A 25,029-nucleotide genomic window follows, 5' to 3' on the forward strand; every position below is an offset into this window, starting at 1 on the left:
TAACACCATAGTCACATTCCATAGCTTTTAGGCTTCCTCATCCAATTGACCTTGATCTCCAAATAGTGTTGTTTGCATTTTAATCATGTCATTTAGGCCAATTGCTCTAAGAGGTGCTTGATTGTCTCCTTATTGAGTTGCAGAGAACACACAATTTGCATTGATTGACATCATTCTTCTAGTCGTGTCTTTGGTTGGAAGTTTCTTGGACACAACCTTCTAAAGTAGGAGGTTAAGCTACCTGCTCTGGGCAGCCTTCCATGCTGTGCTTACCCTTGTCCTCCATGTCTTCACAATAATGTGGGGCAAATTCTCCTTCCTAGATGTCTTCACACTAATCATGAGATTGGTTCTTAAAAAAGTTTTTTGGTAAATTGATAAACTCATGTTCACAGATTGTACTGTTAATGCATAATTAGCATTAATAGTAAATACAACAATGCCATAATCAAAATTACAAATCAATAACTTCATCACTAATGCAACAATCTAGAAGAATGTAATAAAAGAGGCTAGTCAAATAACAATAGCAACATTAATACCATCAACTAAAGACCAATACTTGGATAACCAACAGTAATATTATGTGATTTATTATTAATACTAAGAATAAGGCAATTGTTTCTATTAGTATCGTAAAATAAGTGAAGGTAAACTTTCCGGATGTATGACCATTGGGCGAGAAGGCCCTCTTAGCACTTTGAAAGGGAAAGGGGTAGGTGGGCAAACTTGGTTGTTTGTAGGCCGTTTGGGAGGGTAAATTGGCAGCGTTCAAATTTGAAGTTCGGGTAGGTATCGCGGGGGGTCGACACTCCAGTCACCTCTTTCTTATCAAGCAATGGCCGCCATGGCTATCGCCATCACCTCCGCCTGTATTTGACAGTCCCCCCGCCGCCCCACACACACACACACACACACACACCCTCCTCTGTCCGCCATGGGCTTCATCACCTTCGCCGGTCGTGTTCTGTTCTCTGCCATCTTCATCTTCAGTGCCTGGCTTCAGTAAGTTCTCTCCCTCTCCCGACCCCTTTGCCCCCCATCTCTCTATCAAACCCGTGAACATGAACTGCTGCTTTGCAGATGGCTCAGGCTCAACGAATCTGCGGACGATGGTGGGGCTGCTGCCTTGAGAGATATGGATTCCAAAGTAGCCCTCTTCCGGAGCCATGTGGTTTCTGCCCTGGGGATAGACGTCCCTAACATCGAGGTAGTTTGACGAGCTCGCCAGAGCAGAGTGTGCACTGCAACATTGTTTTGTCGGGAGCTCATGTGCTATTCTCATTTGCATGTACGACTGTGTCCCGTGGAAGTGTTATTTTGCATGATTTTGTTCTCTGCCCGCACACGCTGGGAAGGGGGAAGCTGCAGCTCGCGTTACACGCTTCTTCCATGGTAGCTTCTTCTCAAAAGCTTCTTCGTGCTATCCCCTCACTAACACCATGCTCTCCTTATTAAGCTATTGGTCTAGATGGATGGATCTCCTTGGCAATGGGAAGGGGTCTCCCTTGAACCACGGCATCTATACATAGAAAACCTCTCTACTTTTGAAAGAAACCTCATTGAAATGAGGGAGAGTTTGGGTGTTCGCAGGATGATGGAAGTAGATATAATGCACACGAGATTGTGTTCTATAAACATTGCTTGATGCCTATCATTGTAGCCCATTTGATTGCTTTTATTTTGGATTTGTGCTGGTCACAACTTCTACTAGCATTACATTTGCCCTTAGGTGCACAATCTCCACCCAATAATTGCATTATGCAAGAGTTTGCATCATAATCTACATCTTTGAATGCTTGATCAATTACAATGATGTAAAGAAATGGCATAGCAAATGTTGGAAATGCAAAGTGCATGACATTGTGTAGAACACAAACTATAGAATATTGAATGAAAATGTATGGATAATAATGAAGATGATACAATTAGGGGGCCTTGAACCCTTGTGTCTCTAAAACCAAGCTAGAGGCATTTGAAGGAGGTAATTGAGCGTGTTGTACTTGAACAAACTCTAAAATGCAATAACAATAGTCAAAAATTGTATGATGATGAGTGAAGGTGGTAGCATTGGACACAAACAAGGGTGCAAAAATAATAGATCCCCTTGATGAAATTATGATGATAGTAGTTGTTGAAATGGTAGTAAGTTGGGCAAACAACAAGATGGCTTGCTTGGGGCTGAAATAATGTTGGGGTGGAGGCAAATGACCTCTAATTAGCAAACGCAATAATTAGAGTGATGTTAATAGCTCAAGGATGATGCTTGGCAATTGGGTGACTTGTATGATTAGTAAATGCAGCAAGGTAGCCAATTGATGGTAAGAATGTAGTTGTGGTGCTCCCAATTAGGTTGCCCATTGATGAAGACCATGTGGATAAGTAGGCGTCATATGAACCTTCCATGAATTGATGATGCTCCCCAATGCAAAAAGAATTGCATGCCTCTTAGGCCCCCTTGCATTTGTCTAAGGCCAAGTCCTTAGGTCCCCTCTCATCATTTGCAATACCTCAAAGATTTGTATCTCTATCTTGTTGATCTTTTAGGGTCTCTTGCTTGTTGAAGTTATTGCCAACACTTTGAGTCCACCTTGAGCAAACCAACCAGTGACCACCACCTTTATCTAAAAGATAGTTTGTGTTCCAAATTTGTTGGTAAAGAGAAATTGAGGATCCCAATGCAAGAACCCTAGTAGCTTGAAGTGACTTTTGTGGGTCTTGACTTCTTGCAAGAATGGTCATGTGTCTTTTTGCACAAAAGGCAATAGGCCTAATCTAATCAAAGTGTAAATTCATCCTCTTTGTCCATGGGTGTCGATAGAGTACTTTGAGTAGATAAGTGAATCTCTTGGAAGCACCTTCTCAACTCTATTGATATGTTTAGTAGCTTGTAAGGATAGGCTATAGCTCTTGCTATATAGTCAACATTGTGGGACCTTGTGCTCCACCAAAGTGAAGGCTATTCATAGTCTCAAGAGGTTAACTATATGCTCATGGGAGAACTCTAGGTTTTGTGGAGTAGGATTTTGTTTGGTGTAGTTGAAGATCAAGGAAAGGGGAAACTAGGTGCCTTATAGTGACATTTGGTGGTTGATTTAGAGTATAGTTACCAAGGTTTTTTGAAATGACATGTATAAAATGAGCTTCATAAACATTAGAAATAGGTTTCAATCAAGATGGAAAAATATATAACATCATGTTGTATAGTTAGAATACGACTCGTGGGATTCAAACATGGATTGACGATGATCCATAATTCTATAGAAGGTAGATACACATTCAAGATACCATCAATATTTGCATGCATCATCATCTATTATCCACGACCAATGTTAATGTTTAATATAAAAGAAGAATAGATTGACAACGACTCAAACAAGATCTCTACAACCAACACCATTAATGCAATGTTAGGGTACTAAATTTGTCCATCATAGGTATTGAGTACAAAAGTTCAAACATGTAATTTAGGGGAGAGATATTTTTTGTTTATATTTAAGAAATGTTAATAATGAAACAAGTTTCCTAATCTTATTAAATAGGTTTCTTAGCAACAACGGTTTAAAAGGTGGCCTCTACTTCTGAAAGCCACATTTGTCAATATAGTTGGGGTGTGATGTTTGCCCCTCAAATTGTAGAATGTGCCTCCACTTGTAGCCAAGCTATTAGATGGACCCTCCATCAACACGTAGTATCAAGTTGCCTAAGGTGAGGCAGTCTTGCTTTAGATCTTCAATTGATGCCCATTACACATCTATATCTTAGTCATAGGAAACCCTTGTTTCCTAGCCTTGTGACTTAGTGAATTGGTTGGTGTTTTCATTCTATCTTTGGTAATTATGTTAATGTCCTTCTCAAGGTTTTGTGTCTCACATTTTGATGAGGGAAAAAGTATATATATTTGTTAGGTTTGAGTTGTTCGCCATTGCTTCAAGAGTAGCTCTAACTTTGCATCTCCTAGCTAATGGGATACATGCTTTAGCATTTGATTACAAAAATGACCACCACCTTTGCCTTGCACTCATTGGAGTAGGTAATTACCAAGTAGTCAAGCCATTTGGAGGAGCTAGTAAGTACACCTTGTCGTCTAGAGATTTGTGAGTCATAAAAGAGTCCCCTCTTGTGGAAACGAGAACTTAACCATGGCTTGGAACTCTCATGTACGATTAGGGTCCATAATGGTAAATCTCTTGTGGTGGAAAGAGCTTGGCATGATGAAAGGGAATGCACGAATTGCTAATGATGACATTTAGCCCTCCATTGGGCTCGAGTGTTTCTTCGTTGTTGTTGGGTGGATGCTTGGCCCTTACATGGCAATGCTGGAATCTAATGAATCTATCGTTGCTTATTAAAGGATAGCGTTGTGCTTGGTGATTGGTCTCTTGTTGGTTAGGCTTATACCTAAGCCTTAAGTAAAGGCATCGTATTTGGGACATTGCCCATGTTACCAAGTAATGGGAGTGTCCAATGGTCTAGCATGTGATGATAATGTGCTAGTCATTTTTCTTATGATTGCATTTGCGAAAGATGTGGGAAGCACGGTGCCAAAGAGGTGGCCGAAGTCCTCCATTGGGGAGCGATACTCTACCACAACGCTTGGAAAGAGGAGAGTGACAATGTGTTGGTGGGGGAACAGGCATTATCCAAGATGTAAACGAGATGGGTTTTTGCTACCCTAATCATGATGGACCCATTTACTTTCACGTATTCCAGATAGCAACAGAGATTTTGTGTTGTCAGTTACTGCACGCGATGCTCATCCTGTATGCTTACTTACAATTTGCACATCGTGTAATGAGATTCAAGGGTGGAGACTGCGAAACCGATGTACCAAGGAACCATAGAGATAGCCCCCTTCTCATACACCACAATGGAGTTATTAGCGAGTTCCTACGTGGTACTCATGGAGGTGAGGCAAGCCATGAAGATACCCTGCCCCATCATCGTTGCCTTCGCTATGTGTTGAGGTGCCAAATGCGCAAGGTGGATTCCTCGAGGGAATCACAACCAAGGCATATGATTGCAGTGCGCATGTTCATGCATTGGCCTCTTTGGCTTCATTAGCATGTAGCTTTGCAGATCCTCCTATCGGTGTAAAGTGCCCATTCCCATGATAACTTGCAATGCCATCCGTTCATGTATGGACGGTTCATATGACAGATTGAGCATTTTGGGAAAGGTGATGCCGGCATTCATAGGTCTATATTCAGATTTTGCATCAGGGGGCTATATCTTGGAGCAATAAGAGGCAACCCATTGTTGCTCTTTCTTCAGCGGAGGTAGAATGTATGGCCTTGACTGGTAGTAAGAAGCCACCCACCATGGCTCCTGGCTGTAGGGCTCCATGGCTCCTGGCTGTAGGGCCTTGACTGGTAGTAAGAAGTAACCCACCATGGCTTTCTTCTGCAGAGGCCTATAGGGATGCTTGTGTAGCTGCCCGATAGGTGGTGTGGATTGATTTACCGCAATGGCAACATGCACGTTATCGTTATGCATTTATCAGCGCTACTCGGCTTCTGCCGCAATTGAGCAGAGAGATCCTATATATATGGCTTTTCCAATGACTTCACTTCTCTCATCTGGGCCAACTAGAAATTGAGAGAGGTTAGCACTCGGATCATCTATTGCTTGTGAGGCCATCACCCAGTCTGTGTGGACATTAGTGACTTTGTCCTTAAAGTTTTAATTTGATTTACCTTTTTGTCTTTTGGTTGCCTTTGTACTTTTTTGGTACTTTTGGTGTCCCATTGACTCATACATACAGGCATCCTGCTCAGTCTACATTATATCAATTTGCGACACTTGTCTTTTGTAAACACTGTTTTATAACTCTGTTTGTTCTGTTACTCTGCATATTTGACAAGCCCTCGGTGTGATCTAACATTGTATTAAGCAGGTTTCTTCAAAGGCATCAACAGGAGATCATAGTAAGCTAAGCTTATGTAATTTGAGTGCCAAAACCTAGTGAGTTGCAGATGTGGACAATGTACATGAACTAAGTCATGATTCATGAACGTGATCACACTCAGATTTTACCCCAAAGTGACCCACCAATATACACTCACAAAACATGTTGATCGCTGGCATCCTTCATGCAGTGTACATTCAAATAGTCCACATACTAGATTGCCTTTTTTGGTGATCTATATCATTCACACTTCGCAACAATCGCACACTTTCATACAAGTTTCTGCTCAAATAATTTCCATCTTTCATAGGAATATACACTCAAACATGGTATCAAGCTTGAGTCGTGCTTGTGCAGGGCGGAGCACGGAGGCTCATCCATGGCCGTCATTTCATGGTGGGTCTAGCTGAATTAGCTCTAAGTATGATGTCAAGCTTGACTCATGCTTGTTAGGGGTGAGCTGAGCATTATTTTTAGCTCAGTCTTACAAGCTGAGCTGAGCATTATGTTTAGCTTAGTCACACAAGCTTTGTTGTCAATCCATTCCGACTGAAATCTATTTGAGCTATGGTACTCAATTCCATGCCATTCAAAATCAACCCCAACAATACATTTATTGGTAGAACGAGACAGAACCATTAAGAAATGGGCCTGAAGGGTTGTGACAGAACCGTTGAGAAAAATGCACTTATTGCGTATATGCATGCATTGTTACTGACCTCTGGACAGCACAGTCCTTTGCAAAATGCTAAATTTCTTACCCATTTAAGTTTTGATTTGCTTTATCTTGCTCTCAATGGATCTTTAAATCTATCAGGTAATAGGATACATGCTAACCTTTGAAGTTTCCTGGCGGTGTCTCTATGATATTGTGCAGATCAAATACTTGGTGATGGCAGCAATGGGGATGGAGGGTGTGGGTGCCATTCTTTTTACTTTTGGTAGCAGCTTAGGGGCGTATCTCCTGGTAAATATGAGGAGTGATGCTCTTCCCAGGATAAAGTTGGCAGCTTGGTTTTCTCTATTCTAAATTTGGACGAGTTTTGCGCAGTTGATATTCTTGGCTGCCGGTACAAGCATTGTGCATGACTTCTACAATTATGATCTTACGAGTGCAGACTATGCTCGAGAGTTTGTACAGTTTTTGAAGGTATGAGAAGCTCTCTCTCTCTCTCTCTCTCTCTCTCTCTCAGTCATTGTTTTGGCAGAATCACTAGGTATAAATGATCTTGTCTTGGTCCTTTCTTGGCAGAATCTGTCATTGTTCGGTGGTCTGCTGTTTTTCTTAGGAATGAGAAACATGGCTTGCAAGAATTCCAGAAGAGGGAAGGCCAAGGCTAACTGAGTGGACCGAGAGGGGCCTTGCAACCGAACAATTTTGCAACCTAGTTACTCCTTCACTTTTGCAATGTCTTATCTCCTGCCTACAAAGTATTTAGTTGTTTCTAATGCCTTATGGTCAGCATGGTCTAAACGACTACTCTAGTAATGTAAAATCTAATCACCTAAGAGTGACAGCTCTCAATCAGTAGGATGATTGTAAGAATGTGAAGGTTAAGAGTTCAAAACCTTGGGTGCCTTGGCCTCATGGGCGCACATATTGGGATGAAACCAAACCACAAATGTTTCCAAAATTGATGCATAAAAAAGAAACTAGGCCTAACTTGGATGAAGCCCAATCACAAATGTTTCCAAATTTGATGCATTAAAAAAAGAGACCATCCCTAACATTGTCAAGGGCAAATTTGTGAAAGTTTAGTTAGCATGCATGCGTGTATACTTGCACACATAGCTTTGAAATCAAATTTCAAATGTTTTAGAGATTCATGAATAAAGAAACTAATTGGTCTTGAAATTGTCAAGAGCAAATCTGTGGAAGTTCATGCATGCATGTGCACGTCCACACATGCACAAAGAGTTTTGAAATATGATTAGATTTGCTTTGCAATCCAAGCTTTTTGAGATGTTGTAACATTAATCTTTAGAAACATGAATGTCTCCTTGTTTAGAACATTTTGCTTTGTGTAACTTCATGAGGCACCATACACTACCCTTGATTGATGTACTCTTACATGCAACACATAAGCAAACAAGTGATTATGTAGTTAAGTGGCAAAACATTCATACAACTTAATATACTAGTAGCCAACAACAATCACTAACTCAATACAAACAAGCACATGGGAATGCTCCAACATTTATACTTAAGTTGCAAAAGAAGAAATAAGGTGGTTAGTAAAATCTAGTTAGAGCATTTATACTTAAATGCAAAAAGAAGCAATAATTAGCCAACCTTGAGAGTCATAGCATCCCTTATGTTGCCTTTTAATACTTTGTTAGGGGTATCTAGTTCTTACTCTAGTACAAAATATGTAGGTTTTAAGGTCAACATCTTCTTGTAAGCATTGTAAGCAAGTGCATATTGTTGAAATAATGAGGGTCTTAGTGGTTTCTTGTCAAATCTCATCATGTTACTAAGGTTTTGGAAACCCTTTTCTTTTTTTGGAGGTTTTGTTTGAGTGTAATTTGTAATATCCTTTTTTATGTTATAAGGTCTTTTTGTTTTGTGGTGGCTTGAAATTTAGGCTTTGATTGTAATATAATGCAACAGGGGGAAATGTTGCCATAGGGTAATGATTGAGTCTCATTTGCATGTGACCTTTTGTTTGCAATCAAAATGATAACGGTCATATCTTATTATGAAAATGAAGGTATAAGAAAGTATTGGTAAAAATTAAGTTCTCCAAAACAAACACATGAATGTACAATTGACATAAACCAAGGAGGAAATAAGAGAAAAGACTTAGAGATGGTGAATGATATTGTTGGCACATCTTTAAGAAGGGAGCAATGGCATGATGTGGAGTTAAAAGCATTTGTTGATCTAGGTTGTGGGCTCGAGTGCATATAGTTGACATAAGGGAAGAGTGTGTTGAGGTGTTAAGGAAGTCAATTAGGCACTTGTGATTACAAGCAAGCTTTGCAACAAAATGGATAGGAAATGGTCGAAGAAGAAAAAACATAAAAACTTTTGTGTTGTTTGCTTTGATATAAAAAATTGCTTCATTACATTTGCTTTGATATCAATTTTGTCGAAAGCATCAAGATGGATAGGAAATGGTCGAGGTAGAAAAATGCAAAGGTTTGAATGGTTCACAATTCTTGGATTGTGAATCAAGAGAGGGTATTGGTCCATGATTAGGTCTCCATAGTGCACGCTTTTAAGTAGCACTTAATTATGAGTTCCAAGCTTGCCTCTATTCAACATTATGGAAGAGGGTTGATGCCTTTGTGAGTGATTTGTGGTGTAGATTAGCTCATATTAGGCTTTGCCACTTGAAAGACCATTTATGATTGAAGAAATAAAGGACTTGCTATTCTCCATGAAGATGGTTAAATCGCCAATAGTAAATGGTTTATTGGTTAAGGTATATTAGAAATTATGGGATGTTTGAGTAGTTGATTTGCTAGCCGTACATTAGATGCATTAAATTCATGCCAGTTTTTATCAATCAAGGATTGATAAAATTGAGTCCTAAGGTTTAGAATAGGGCATTGCTCTTTAATTGGAGGGTCTTAATGATGTGGAACTTTTTGTATATGTTGGCCAAATATTTGGCATAAATGGTCAAGTTTCTATTTGGTGCAATGACATAGCAAAAAATATGGTTTGATAAATGGAAGGAAAATACATGTTATCAATTGGGTGCTTTCCATAGATAAAAAGATTGTCCTCTCATCAATATGGATCTGGATATGGATAAAGCTTATGTCATGGTTAATTGGGATTTTATTTTAGTTGTGCTAAAGGCCATGAAATTTGGTTTGACCTTCATAAGTTCTGTGTCATCTTTGTATAAGGAAGCTTGAATTGTAATCAGAATCAATGGTGTTGTGACCTCTTTTGATCTTCATATATCCACTAGGCAAAGGCACCCCTCCTCTTTGCCATAATCATTGATCTGTTGTTGAAAATGATTGATAAGACTTTAGAGGTAGGTGTTGTAAAGGGTTTGCCATTCTTGGATAATTCTCAAGTAGTAGTCTAATTTTTTGTTGATGATAATGTGTCCATAGGAGAGGTTAGGAAGGAATGAGTGATTAATGTAATGGAGATCTATTGTGAGCACTCTTAGCTCATAGCATAAAAGGTTGGTCAAAAGAAGATTGAGGTATTCTTTTGACATGGAAAGAGCATGAAATTTGGATCACCCAACTAGGATTCAAGATAGTTAAGTTGGATGAGTTGGTAAGGTATCTTGGAGTGCCCATAGGGTGGGAGAAACCCTCAAGTAGAGGTTTGAATGGTTCAAAAATAAGCTCCACAAGAAAAGCAAGGGTAGAATGGATGCTCCACTCTCCTTTGGTAAGTTAATTGTGATAAAAAATGTGATGTTTGTAGTAATGATTTATGTTGCCCTAGTACTCCCCTTTCCTCAAATAGCTTGGGCAACCCTTGAGAGAAACTTGTGGTAGTTTCTTTGGACCAACAAAGGTAGAGAGGGTATGCCATGAATAGGATGGGACATCTTAATTGAAGATAGGAAATGGGATGGTATTGGATTGGAGAGTCTCGTGTGCAAAGCATGTCGTCTCAACATGTCTCTTTTGAAGAGACTACATGGGTTGAAGCCTTGGATGATTTTGGTGAGGCATTGGATTTCACATGTGAAGGTTAGGGGGTTGATATGGGAGGATGTTGTTTGGTAGGATGTGATATCTTGTCCTCACTTGCCCATTAAGATTCCCTCATTTGACATAGCCCAAGGTCTAGCTTCTCAATGGTAGAAGATATCTTGCCACGAATAGGATGGGACATCTTGATTGAAGATAGGAAATGGGATGGTATTGGATTGGAGAGTCTCGTGTGCAAAGCACGTCGTCTTAACATGTCTCTTTTGAAGAGACTAAATGGGTTGAAGCCTTGGATGATTTTGATGAGGCATTGGATTTCACATGTGAAAGTTAGGGGGTTGGTATGGGAGGATGTTGTTTGGTAGGATGTGATATCTTGTCCTCACTTGCCCATTAAGATTCCCTCATTTGACATAGCCCAAGGTCTAGCTTCTCAATGGTAGAAGATGTCCAATGTGGATTGGGTCTTTAGAGGACTTATGAAAGGTGACTCCTTCCTTTATAAAAGCATTTGATTTTTTCCACTAGCAGCTAATTTGTAAGCAAGAAAAGTGCAACTAAAGGTGCATGGTGGCTCAATTGAGGAAATAATTTTGTCATTGTAGAAGACTAGGTATCTTTTAACCATTTTTTTCATCTTGGAGGTGTGTTGGATGTTAGAACTCCAACGTTGAATGCACTCTAGGTTGTCTTTGATCTTACCATGCATTAGGTCCTTAGAAATGTGGAGGAGTATTTGAAGCAACATGAAGATAAGGACAATGGGAATTGGAGGGTGATGACCCGAATGCGTTTTATTTTGCTAGGTTGAAGGCCAAGAAGAGGAGAGAAATCATTATTGGGATTATGAATTAGGAGGGGATATTGGTCTACGATTAGGCCTTCATAGTGCAAGCTTTTAAGTTGCACTTAGCACCCATTGTGAGTATTAAGATTGCCCCCATTCATAATTAGGACAAGAGGTTTGATAGATTTTTAAGTGATTTGATGGTGTAGACTAGCTCAAACTAGGCTTTGTCTCTTGATATACCATTTACTATTAAAGAAATCAAGGAGGTGGTGTTCTCCATAAAGACATGTAAATCACTGAGAGTAGATGACACTATATTACAGAATTTCGAAATCTCCCAAGTTTTACTCTCAAATTATAAATAAAGATTTGATTATGTGGCCAATTTGACCATCTTATAAATTTGACCATGTAACCAAATATTGACCATCTTATAAATTCCCAAAGTATATGAAAATTTCCTAACTCCTTAATATAGTGTTAAAATGGTGTATTTGTGGTGGTGGAGTATTATAAAATTTTATGGGATGTTTGTGGAGTTGATTTGGTAGCCTTACTTAGAATGGTGTATCGGTGGTGGTTGAGTATTACGAAAAATTATGGGATGTTTGTGGAGTTGATTTGGTAGCCTTACTTAACTACATAAGATGCACTGGATTGATGCCATATTTTATGAAATAGGGATTGATAAAACCAATTCCTAAGGCTCAAGATAGACCATTTCTCTCTAATTGGAGGCCTTGTTGAACTTTTTATATGAAGTGTTGGCCAAATCTTCGACATCCAGGGTCAAGTCTCTTTCCAATGCAATGATACACAACAAATAGTATGAATTCATAAATGGGAGGAAAATACATGATGATGTCCTTAGCTTGGTGGTTTCCATGGATTATGTAGTGAACTTGCAAAAAGACTTTGTCCTCATATGGATTGGGATAAATCCTATGACACGATTAATTGCAATTTTATTTTAGCTATGCTAAAGGCCATGAAATTTGGCTTGACCTTCATAAATAGGGTGTCATCTTTGTTTAAGGAGCTCAGGGCATCAAAGGTTAATTAAAAGAAGACAAAGCTATTCTTTTTGTCATGGAAGAGCATAACAACTAGATCACCCAACTAGGATTTAAGATAGTTAAGCCATGTGAGCTAGTAAGGTATCTTGGAGTGCCCATCTCGATGGGAGTAACCCTCAAGCAGAGGTTTGAATGGTTTGAAACTATGTTCTAGGAGAAAATCAATTGCCTTAGTGCTCCCCTTTTCTCAAATAGCTTGGGCAAGCCTTGAGAGGATCTTGAGACAATTTCTTTAGAGCAACCAAGGTAGAGAGTTTATGCCACAAATAGGATGGGACATGCTAATTGATGAAGATAGGAAATGGGTTAGTGTTGGATTAGAGTCTTATGTGTAAAGCCCAAGGTCTCACCATGGCTCTTCAAAAGAGACTAAATGGGTCACAACCTTGGATGATTTTAATGAGGTGTTGGATTTCACATGTGAAGATCAAGGGGTTTGTATGGGAGAATGTTGGTTGGTAGGATGTGTTTGTTGTCATGTGCCCACCTACCCATTAAGATTCCGTCATCTAACATAGCCCAAGGTCTAGCTACTCAATGGTAGAAGGTGCAATCCAAATGTTGATTGGGTCTCTAGAGGACCTACAAAAGGTGACTTCTCCCTCAATAGAAGCATATGGTTTTTTACATTAGCCTATGAACCTTCCTCTTCTCTAGTCCACAAAATTGCTAGTTTGTTTAAAGTGTTGCATGACAAAGGTATTGTGGTATGGGTTGATTTATGGGATGCAAAAAAAACTTCATGGAGACACTCAGATGAAGTTGCAGATCAATTGGGCTTATTTGATAAGGAGATGACATGGCTTAGAGATGTGATGTCAACCTATAAAAGTGTTTGGCCTACTTCAATTGTAAAGAAAGATGATTTTGTGCTTTAAGTTTTACAGAGCCCGGTTGGTAAAAGTCTATATCACTGCAGGTCCATGCGAGACTAATGGACTCCCCCTCTTGCGATAGTCATGAATTCACTACAAAATTGGAAAAGAGAATGTCCCATCCTATTTGTAACATGAATGAAAACATTTGATATAAACCAGAGTCATATTCCATTATGCACAAGAAAGTGAATCAAACTCCATTCTAAATTAGGAGCATTATATGAATGAAAGTCTTCAAGCAATTATTCATCATATATAGAGCATAGGTTGGATTACCTTGAGCATGTGGTGGTTCTAGAGTTGAGGGCATCTTGTAGTAAGACTTTGTCTACCACGCTTAAGGAGGGTTCCTCTTTTAGCATGTGTGGAAGATTAGAGCAAGGGCATTCAACTCTACATCTTTTAGCCTCTTTTAAAGTGGGTAGTCTGGGCCATCTCAAGTATTCTAGTGTTCCTTCACTACCAATTATAATCACTTCCTTGTTTCACCCATGGCACTCTCATTTAGTATTGCATGGTGGTCTTCAAGAGATCCATGTTTAGAGAATTCATGGAACTTGATGGGTGAAAGAGAAATGCATGGGAAAATTATTGTTGATGAGGATTTTATGGTGGTTGATAGTTACCTATTTTATTTTTTACATTATGTGTATAACATTGTGCTCTTCTTGGGAGTGTGTGTACTTGATAATACAGTGGTGTGGTGCATGTGCATTTGCAATTAGGAGATGGTTGCAACACTAAGTTGCATATTCTCCTTGACATATGTTCCTCACTTAAGGACCCCGCTTGACGGAAGAGTGGTGCAATGGAGTTCAAGTCAATAAGTATTTTGAGTAAGGTCATGGTGTGCTCTTATTATTGTGCTTTGAATTTGTGAAGTGGAGATAAGGAAGGCCTAGGGGATTAGAGATGGAGTTGATAAATCAAGGCACAATGCATCTTTAGTCTTGGGGGCCTTAGGTGCGATGGGTATGAGTTCACCTAACCTAATAGGAAATGTTGCTCTCTTTTTTAAATTATAAATTTTAATTTTTGCTTTTATAAAATGAAAATATGAATTTATAGCTCAAGGAGAGGTTGTAATGTTTAGGATAGACAACCTTTGCTCAATGGGCAAACCTTTCATTGATTCTTGTACTCTAATAAGTGATTCTCGAAAGAATGGGTGATTATCGTGACATGATTAACTCTAGTAGTAATCTTGAAGAAGAGTGGGAGTAAGTTGTCTTTGTACATAGTTAATTTCTAATTCATTGTCAATCTTGAAGAAGAGTGGGAGTAAGTTAAATTTGTACATGGTTGATTTTGAATTCAAAAACCTTATAAGCGGGTGAAAATAATTACAAGTAGTGATGAATGTTGAGTTTGGGTACTTCTTGTTGAAGTCCTTGATGAAGTTAGCAAATGACTTCTTTAGATCCCCAAATTGGCATACATAGAGTTGAGGTGTCACCTCCTTAGATATTGACTAAGGAGTATGCCAACTCTTTCCCATGGTAGTAAGCAACAAAATGCAGACCACACACTTGGGCTGCATCCTCCATGCCTCTTAGGGCTTCTTGCTAATGTAAGATATTTGGTATCCAATATAGTGTCACTTGGGTTGCATCCTCCATGCCTCTTAGGGCTACTTATTAAGGCAAGTCCTTTGATCTCCTTCGAGTTGGCATGCCTCCTCAAATATAATGTTATCCTATTGCTCTTATCACTTCTTGTTACATTGGTAGCTTTTTTTATGAGATTGGACAATTTAAATGGGTAAAATTCACTCAAATCTAGGCTCCCAGGAAACATTGAAATCAAACACTGATGCAATATCAAATCCTCTTTCCATCCATTAGGTGCTCAAATGTGTATTGGGTTTGGAAATTCTTGTGCTTTTTGTCTTTGGATTGGAAGGACTTTAATTGTAGCACTCTTGGGTGCATGTGGGTATTTTTATCTCCTTACATGGGCCTTGAGACTCTTCATCCTTCATTTCCATGGGTGAATCTATCTGTCATGGGTCAATATAGCTTGCCAATGGTGTCGTTATTATATTGGCTCTAAGATTTTAATGGCTTCTTCTCTATGGGGGTGAACACAAGCATCAATATAAACTATAAGACATTTTGATGCTTATATTGACATAATTTAAATATAATTTTCAATGATCATTCCTATGCTTATTCCATGTAATAAAAAAAAAAAAGGATGCAAATACACACCTTCATTTCGATGGGTGAATCTATCTCTCATGGGTCAATATAGCTTGCCAATGGGGGGGGGGGGGGTGTGCGTGTGTGTGTGTGTGTGTGTGTGTGCGCACGCACGTGCGCGTGCGTGCGTGCGTGCAAGCTATACATTTGGCTCTTCTAACAAATTACTTCTTGTCATATCTCCCTCTTTGTAATACAATAGTTAGATATACATCAATTCATTTTCATTACTTATTTCTTTACACTTTTAGCTATTCTTGGTAAGAAAAATTTTATGGTGATTTGCAACCTTGTGAAGGCGGCCTTCAATGTCTCATGTGCCTAAAAATTTTCCTTTAGCACCTTGACAATTTTCCATAATACGCACATAGGGTTGGATTCTCAATTCCAATGCATTGTTGCATGTTATTGCCCATAGGGAGTAGTTTGCCACATATGATATAGGTAGAAAGGGATGCGTCTTCTTGAGGAATAACTTTGCTTGAAACATTGTTAGTATTGGAGACTTGTCATTGGCCAATGGTTCTTTCTTTGTACTTCTCCATTGAAGCTCCCTACTGAGAGTAATTAGGGTTTTGAGCGTTATGCTTACCTCTGCACTAGAACTATACTTTTGCATCGACTTATGATCCATTTAGCATGAATTTTGCCTCAATTTTGAGATAGATTCTGATCAGTTTCTATTGTCATAGTAAGAATAAAGAGTAAAGTAATAGTGATGGGCGGCCCACCTACAAGTGTGCAAGACATAAAGAAAATTCTAATAAGGAGTTGATATATAAATGATTATGTTTGTGTATGATTTGTGATCATCATGCATGGAAGATATGCAAAGGGTCACTCATACTTATTATAGAGCCAAAATGTGGCACATTGTATGTTTTGGATGTATGTAAACTTTTGTAATTATCATAAACCCTTCATCTATATCACTTTAGCATCATCATTTAGGCCATATATATATTATTGGAGTGAAACATTCTTCACATACGCAATACTTACAATCTTTTAACCTTTTTTATCTTGGAAGTGTGAGCATTGTATGTTTGGAAAACAAACTAAAATTTCCATTAAGAAGGGTATTGTCACTATAAGATTAAAATGTTTGGATTTTCATTGATGATGCCTCTAGAAAGGTGTGGGTATCTCCCATACCTTAAGAAGAGTGATGTCCTTGAAACATGCTTCAACTCACCATCTAGAGCCAAAATATTTATAGTTCTAAATATATCCCATGATGTTGGCAAGGAGCATAACAAAAAGTTTGCCTTAACTTCATCTCCAAACTTCAACTTTTAAGTTTGCATGTGACTAAATATGATATTGAATTCAATATCATCTGCAACTAAAACAACTTTTTCATGAGATATGTGCCATTAGAGGCAGTATCCTTCACATGCGTAATATACCTTCTTCCATAAGTCATGTGTCTTGGTATCATTCACAACTATAAAATACAAAGATTCTGCCAAGTGCAACCTTATCGTAGATTTGACCAATGCATCAATCTTTGACCAATCATCTTTAGACATATCTATAGGCTTTCTATCAACGCCTCTTATGGGCCTCAACTGCTTGTTCTAGATAAGGACATCTTGGATCAACTCCTTCCATAAAATGAAGCTAGTATACCATCAAACTTCCTAATGTTACAGAGTTTCTGGTCCATTTAGGTGATAAGCTATTTGTATAAAACAACAATTGTCAAGTGACAACAATAAAAAAACCAAGCTATACCACAAAATTGATAGAATTTTTGTAACACATGTTTAGTATAACAAAAAATGAGAAGGTAGAAACTGAACCACTACTCATAGCAACAATGCATATATCATTGCCCAACCATTGCGCAAATCACTACATATAGCTAAAACATGATATGACAATATCAATGCTTCTTCATAGATATAATAGCATAACAACATCTAATTGTTCAAAAGTACATCAAAAGAGTGATCTTCCTGAAACCACTACAACACATCAAGGAACACTCTTCTTGCTCATTCATAAGAAAATATGTATGGCTAGTACGATAATATATGTAGCTCAAGAATTGCTACAACATATGCATTAGAGTTCTACTCTAGTTATACTTGTTGCATATAGTAGTAGGCAATACCAAACTCCAAAATTGTGGAGTTTGTAATTTGCAACCTGAAACTATTTGTTTCTAACACTGAGAAGGGATCCTATTCTTTGGATTGTGGGAACGGCTTGGTGGCCCCTTCCTCAGTTGCTTTCTAGTGGTGGTGATGAGGTCATTCCTCACAACTCTTTCGTGCCAAAGAGGGAGTGTGAGAGGGTGGTGAGATGGGGTAGCTGGCCTCATATATATTTCTATACAGATGCACAATATCCAAAGAGGGATATCCTTGATGCATAAATTGCAGTTTGGCAGGTACAAATCTTGGAGCTAGGGTTGACATTCAGGTTCATGATGGGCTGGTTCTTTGACGGAGAACATGTGGCTTTCGTTTGGAGCTCACATGAGGGGACACTTTGGTGGTTTGGCCAAAGAAGGGGAATCCATGGTCATTTATGCACTACGGCATTGGTGACAGGCTGGTCAGGTGTGCTACATTAGTGGAATTGTTGATAGACTTTGAGAGATGCTATGATCTTCTCTATCTTTAGGAGCTTGTATGATGGACATTGACATCAGGTTCTCTCTGAGGCACCTTGGTGGTGGCTTGATCACTCACTGCTTGGGTATCCATGGTTTTACTTGGTGGTTCTATGTTGTATGGTTTTTGATTCATTCTCATTGTACCATTGTATTGTCTCAGATCACCCATGATCTAAGAGAGGGTATCAATAGAGTATGTCAGCTCATGTGAGTCTAAACATGTATTATAGCTGGGCACATTAGGTAGTTATTTTAGGCATTTTTATTGTGTAGCATTTTATGCTATTGTGGCATTTATTGTTGCCAGTTGGTCAACATTGAATGTTGGTCGACCTGACATATCTTATGGCATTATTCATGCATACATATATTTTGGGCTCCTTCTCCTCAGTTTAGTTCACCATGCACCTAGAGGTCCCATGGAGAGAGGAGTCAGTGCTAGTTCCCACACAATCAATGACTCACTGTTGTATGTGACGATCTCGTGTCTAATATATGGATTCCATTTCCCGAGCATACATTTGAGTTCTCAGTTGTATTGTGTTCTTTCTTTCCCTTTCTCTCTTGTCTTGTGTTTCAGTAGTATATTACAACTTATGTTTATGCTTCCATGGCTGCACCACTTCTCACATGGTATCAAAAGTGGTGGTGATGACATCATCCCTCACGACTCTTTAGTCCCAGAGAGGCAATGTGAGAGGGTGGTAAGATGGGGCAGTCGTGCCTCATCTATATTTTTATACAAATGCACAGGATCCACAGAGGGACATCCCTGACACATTACTGGCAGGTACAAATCCTAGAGCTAAGATATCTAGGTTCATGATGGGCTGGTTCTTTGACAGAGATTGGGTGGCTTTCGTCTAGGGCTCACATGAGGGGACACTTTGGCAGTCTGACCAAAGGAGGGGAATTCATGGCCATTTATGCACTCTGCGGCATTGGTGACAGGTTGGTCACATGTGCTACATCAGTGGCATTGTTGATAAACATTGAGAGCTGCTATGATCTTCTCTATCTTTAGGAGCTGGTACGATTGACATTGACATCAGGTTCTCTCCAAGGCACCTTGGTGGTGGCTTGATCACCCACTGCTTGGATATCCATGGTTCTACTTAGTGGTTCTACGTTGCATGGTTTCTGATTCATTCTCATTATACCATTGTATTGTATCAGATCACCCATGATTTGAGAGAGGGTGTTAGCAAAGTATATCAACTCATGTGTGAGTCTCAGCATGTATTATGGCTGGGCACTTTATGTAGTTATTTTATGCAATTTTAGCACGTAGCATTCTATGCTATTGTGGCATTTATTATTGCCAATTGGCTAGCATTAAATGCTGGCTAACTTGACATATTTTATGGCCTTATTCATTCCTATACATATTCTGGGCTCCTCCTCCTCAGTTTAGCTCACCACCTAGAGGTCCCGTGGAGAGAGGTGCTGGTGCCTACATAGCCAGTGACTCACTATTGTATGCGACAGTCTCATGTCTGATATATGGATTCCATTTCCCGAGCATACATTTGAGTTCTCATATGTATTGTGTTCTTTCTTTCCCTTTCTCTTTTGTCCTATGTTTTAGTAGTTTATTACAGCATATGTTGACGTTTTCATTGCTGCTACACTATGTCATAGGTTACCTATGGTTGATAACCTATATATGTCATCTCTATAAATGGACACTGTAATCCTTAACCTATTTTGCAGTTTCTAAATGACCTCAAACAAAACAAATTGAGCCCTTATGTGGCTAACTCTAAGAATTTGTTGACCTCTGGGTGTATATCAAGTCTCATCAAAATGAAGATCGTGAAGAGTTCTATTGGCAGCTTTGGTGGTGGTTGGAGACTCTATCTTGCTCTAATATTGATTGTTGGAGCTACAAGATCAAGATTGCACGCATGCATGCTCATGCATGTGCGCAGGTGCGCGCACACAATAAAGAATGAAAGTGTACATATATAGTTAGGGTTAGTGATGAAGATGGGTAGCCAACTATATTGGCCTTTACCCTAACAATTTTAAAAGAGGATTTGTAGTATGCTATCTAATGTGGGTCTCATACATGGTTTTTGGACTAAAGTTATCAAAACAATTATTCACTTGATAAATAGGTTTTACCTCGTAAGCCATTGGATAGAAATATTTGAGAAGAGATGTGGTCTAGAAAGAGACCTTCCTATGATCACTTGCCACAATTTGGCTATGTGACATACATGTGTATTTCAAGGGACAAGTGAAACAAGCTCGATCCTGAATCCAAGGTGTATCTTTCTTGGATATGGTGATTTAGGTGAGATGGAATGCTATCTTTGGGATCCTAAAACAACTAAGAAGGTAATATGCAACAATGGCATTCTCTTTAAAGAGGACAATGCAGAAATAGCCAATTAAGATAATTGAGATATGCAAGGTAGTGCTTCAAAAGGATGGATAGCCATCACATGAGAAGAATATATGGTTTATTGTACATGATGTAATGTTTGAAAAGGATGGATAGCCATGTATGAGAATAATATATGGTTTATTTTACATGATATAGGGCATGGACAACCGACTAATGTTGAGGTGGAACCACCATAAGAAAGTGAGGAACCTCACATTGAGATTGATGAGTAGTTGGAATAATTTGTGGGTTAGATTTGAGCTAGTTTTGAGATGAGCACTATGAGAGCTTCTAGACCGCTAAAGAGATATACATTGTCTCTAAACCATGTCATGGTTATTAATTGTGGTGAGTTTTCTTGTTATGCTTATGCTATAATTAAGGATGAAAGTCAGAAGTGGATGAAGGCTATACAATCAGAGTTGAATTCTTTGGTAAATTTACTACTTGGGGGTTGGTTCCTTTACCTAAGGGTTAGCATGCACTCCCATTCAAATGGGTCTACACATTGAAACTATTTCCATCCGATGCATGGCCTAAGTATAAGGCAAGATTGGTGGCCACGGGATTTAAGTAATAGAAGGGGAGATGGACTTTGATGAGAGGTTCTACCAATATTCGAGACTTGCATTGGTTTCCAAGGAAGATATGGAGCTTGTGTAGATAGATGTTAGATGACTTTCCTACACAAAGATTTACATTATGATATCTATATGCAACAACCAAAGGGATTTGTTATATAAAGGAATGAATAGTTGAAATGCAAGCTCCATAAGACCTTATGTGGTTTGTAATAGGCTGCCACAAAGTGATATCATACGTTAAATGACTTCATAAGTTCTCAAGGATACACTAGTATTGGGAATGTATGAGAGCATTTCCATATGGAAAAGAAGAAGACTATTAGTGTTTCATTGCCTCCGTATTTAAAACTTAGCCAAGATACAACCCTAACTTAAATAAGTAGAAGGCTACAATGGCTAAGGTTCCTTATGCATCTACAATTGGTAGCTTGATGTACACTATGGTTGCTATACCCCTAGATAGTGCCTATGGTTGTTATACTATGAAGTGATTAGCAGTAGATAGTGCCTATGGTTGCTATACATCCACACATTGCCTATGAAGTGATTAGCAATAGATATATGGCAAATCCTAGTAAGAAGCATTGGGAAATAGTGTGTGGAGTATCATGAGATACTCGAATGACACCAAAGCTATGTGAATATGTTTTGGAAGGAAGGATACATTTATCCTTGGGTATACATATATTGATTTTATAGGGAATATAGCCCTAGGAGATCTACGATAGGTTTTGTCTTCACATTCACTGGTGGTGCAGTCTCATGGGTCTCTCAATTATAGCCATATATGGAGGGTTGCATCAATATTCTTTCTGTTAACCTCATTAATGGGCTACATCAATATTCTTTTTGTTAACCTCATTAATGGGTAAAACTCCCTCTACATTTGAGCATGAAAGTCTCCCTTAGGAGCATTAGTTCTTATGGTAGTAGAAAATGTTTCCAATGACTCAAGAAGAGTGACAAGCAAGAACATACATTCTATATTGTCATCAAAGATAATATTCTCTGATGTAAGTTAGCTACAAATAGAATGAAACTCATTCAAATGAGTAGACATATGACTTCATTAATTTATACAAAGGTCCACAAGCTTCTTGAGATAATACAACTACGAAGCCAAGCTCTACTTATAAAAAATATCACATATCTTTTCCAAGTTTTGTAATAAAATCTTAAATTTCTCCCACTAGAAGCAAATCAAAGTGTCCAAGAGCAAAGTAGGCTCAATACATATATGTCACAACATCCAAAAGCCCACAAATACCAAATAATAGATCCAAGAGTATGTAAATAGCAAAATCATCCATGCCCACAGATAAGAAATCACTAGACCATGCAACCTTTACAAATATGGATGTAAGAGAGCTTAGAATTAAATTTCAAGTCTCAAAGGAGGGTATATCCACACATGACTAGCATTGTTAAGCCTATATACAATCAAAGGGGATTCCCAAATGGCATATAAGCATAGATTACACTTACATTCAAAGCATCTACTTGTTGTCGATTATTTATGATAGCAAACATTCTTTCAATGGCTAAACAAAATGAGCTCTAGTAAACATGTATAGCATCTGCAATCATCAATACATTTTTCCAACATCAAAATCTTAGTGAATAAGTATAGGTGAAACATAAATATTCAAATGCTTGTTGTTTGAAACTGTGAACAACATGTTTTTCCACAAATGACAATCAATGGCTAATGATTTCTTCCCTAAATGATGCCAAAGCTGCATTTAAAAGTGTTAGAAGAAATGTCCAATATTTGAGCAAAGACTAGGAAGAAATGTTGGAGCAAAATGGCTAATGCACAAAGAGCACGATAAGCCCCTACAAAAATTACGGGCTATTGTCTAGGCCCTCTCCACTACTGCGGACCCTCTTGGGTCACTTGGCACTGACCAAAGGTCCTCTAAAAGATCAATAGCAACCTTGGGAAGGTGTGGAGTGGATATTTACCTCAAACGATTGAAGACATAGCTGCCATAGAAGCTAGGGTTGAAGTTCTCTTTCAAAGGTGAAGTGGAAGGACTAAACCTCCTTGAATGCACACTTTGATACCAGTTGAAAGGAAATGTATACACTTTGTCTTTAAAATTTTTCTTAAAAATAAGATTTTTTCACAATATTCATCCTATTTTCTAAGTTCTTTCACTTTAATCAATAAAAATTTGCCCACCTATTTACAATTAAGAGCATAGAAGTTCCTTATGTTTTACCCTATGAGTCTACACCATTACTTTGCCAAAATTCATATGCTAAATTCGCACTCCAATGCAAAGCTCTAGTTTGATCTGTTCTCTACTAAAGTTCCAATTTTGAAATTGCTTAGCTATCATAGAGCTCAATGTAAGTATTTCCAATATAAAGTATTGGGCATTCCTAGATAATGGAAAATGTTCTTAATTTGTTCATTATGAGTATTTTTTACTACGTCAAGTGACATGTGAGATGCCTCCTCTAATAAACCCAAAGGAGTCCTTTAGTAGTCGATCAAAATTTGTATCCATACACATTACTTTCCAATCTCCCCTTGGGAAACATTGGACTTACTTGAGCATGGAGTTCTCACTTTAATGACAAGGAAAATATTAAAAAAAACTCTTCAATATATGCCAACATTTTGTGATTCTTTTTTAGAATCTTCCAAGTATTAATTTTAAGAAAAACAAATTCTGAAGCACACATCTCATTTTTCTAGCATTCTTAGCCATGATTCTTTGTGTTTCTGTCTATTTTCAGCATATTCTTTGATCTATGTTTCTGATTTGGTGATTATTAGTGCTGTTGATGTATTCCCATGTTTTTATGTCATTATTTTTTAGTTTCCTATTAGTTGCCTGATGTAGTATTAGGTATTTTTTGCACTACCTACAATAGTGAGATGTATTTCCTTATGAGGCATTGTAGTTCTAATATGCATTTTGCATAGATTAGGGGCTATAACACTTTGGCGATCTTTCCATTGTCATCTTGAAGCTTTATGAAAAACAACTTTGTTTTATGGATAAAAAATGAATTTGTTATATGCAATTCAAAGGGTTTTTTGTGTGTATACCTTGTTATTGTTTCTTGGTATCTCTGGTTTAAAACACTAGCAAAAATGACATTGTTTGATGGCAAAATGTTTAATTTTTTGAATGAAGTGGTGATATATTAACTATAGTAAGATGATGCCATTCCATCATTCTTACCCTGCATCTCTGATTTTTAAGCCTACTCAGAAAACATCTCTCTTTGATATTGTCACAACCTGAAGCGGTGACAATTGCCTTAAGTAGTGATATATTATCTGAAGTAGGATGATACAATTCACAGAGTTAATTTCACCTTTTTGCTTATATGATGGACAATTACTATGTTATTTTGTCTAGCAACAAGTCTTAGGGATTGAAGAAACGATTCACAAAGCAACAATAGTAGGAGTTTCAGAAGATTACAGGAGGAGAAGCATGAAGATTTTCAATCCTAGATCAAAATAGGGACATGTTATTCATAGAGAACTTTCAAAATGCAAGACTTATTGCAAAAATATACTCTCTATAATAAACTTTGGCTAAATCTAGTGAGAAAGAGGAAGCACGATCTTTTGCGTACTACAAGAAGCCAATGCAAGATTTATGAGAGAGCATTTAGGTTTCATTTTTAATTTTGAAGTTTAAAATTTCAATCTAATTAATTACAATGGGTAAATCAAAGGAGAAGAAAAGGAGATGCAAAGTTGGACATACTTCAAAGAATTGTTCTTATGTTTATGGGCCTTGCAAATAAGGAAAATCCTGCAAGTATTTCCACATGTTTGATTTATGTAATGAGTTTGATGGCATCTACAAGAGATTTTTGACAAAGAAGGGTTCAAGTTTGAAGATGGATAAAGCATGGGAGAAGTTGGATTCTTTTGAGGATATTCTTCATGATGCTTATGAATGGCAT

At 38.2% G+C, this 25,029-nt stretch overlaps 1 protein-coding gene across 2 annotated transcripts; it reads left to right on the forward strand.

The window, feature by feature from the left end:
• The first annotated feature begins 753 nt into the window (after nucleotides 1-753).
• On the forward strand, nucleotides 754-7,712 carry LOC148036012 (uncharacterized). 2 transcript variants are annotated; one of them, XM_087679058.1, is made up of 6 exons: nucleotides 754-1,005; nucleotides 1,084-1,210; nucleotides 6,266-6,304; nucleotides 6,786-6,875; nucleotides 6,960-7,058; nucleotides 7,161-7,712. In XM_087679058.1, the coding sequence occupies exons 1-6, from the start codon at nucleotides 938-940 to the stop codon at nucleotides 7,251-7,253; spliced, it is 516 nt and encodes a 171-aa protein (XP_087535184.1). In that variant the 5' UTR covers nucleotides 754-937; the 3' UTR covers nucleotides 7,254-7,712. The 2 variants fall into 2 exon arrangements, with proteins under 2 accessions (XP_087535184.1, XP_087535185.1); XM_087679059.1 differs by lacking the exon at nucleotides 6,266-6,304 and having other exon boundaries at nucleotides 7,161-7,706.
• Nucleotides 7,713-25,029: the final 17,317 nt, after the last annotated feature.

Source organism: Lygodium microphyllum, chromosome 5, assembly GCF_053477565.2.
Source record: "Lygodium microphyllum isolate KBCC chromosome 5, Lygodium_microphyllum_v1.1.10, whole genome shotgun sequence".
NCBI lineage: Eukaryota > Viridiplantae > Streptophyta > Polypodiopsida > Schizaeales > Lygodiaceae > Lygodium > Lygodium microphyllum.

What these genes read in the sequence shown, in the direction of transcription:
- LOC148036012 (XM_087679058.1), top strand. Translation starts at nt 938, where the DNA reads ATGGGCTTCATCACCTTCGCCGGTCGTGTTCTGTTCTCTGCCATCTTC. An exon ending in TAGACGTCCCTAACATCGAG is followed by an intron (nt 1,211 to 6,265) that starts GTAGTTTGACGA and finishes GTGCTTGTGCAG; the next exon opens with GGCGGAGCACGGAGGCTCAT. An exon ending in TCCATGGCCGTCATTTCATG is followed by an intron (nt 6,305 to 6,785) that starts GTGGGTCTAGCT and finishes GATATTGTGCAG; the next exon opens with ATCAAATACTTGGTGATGGC.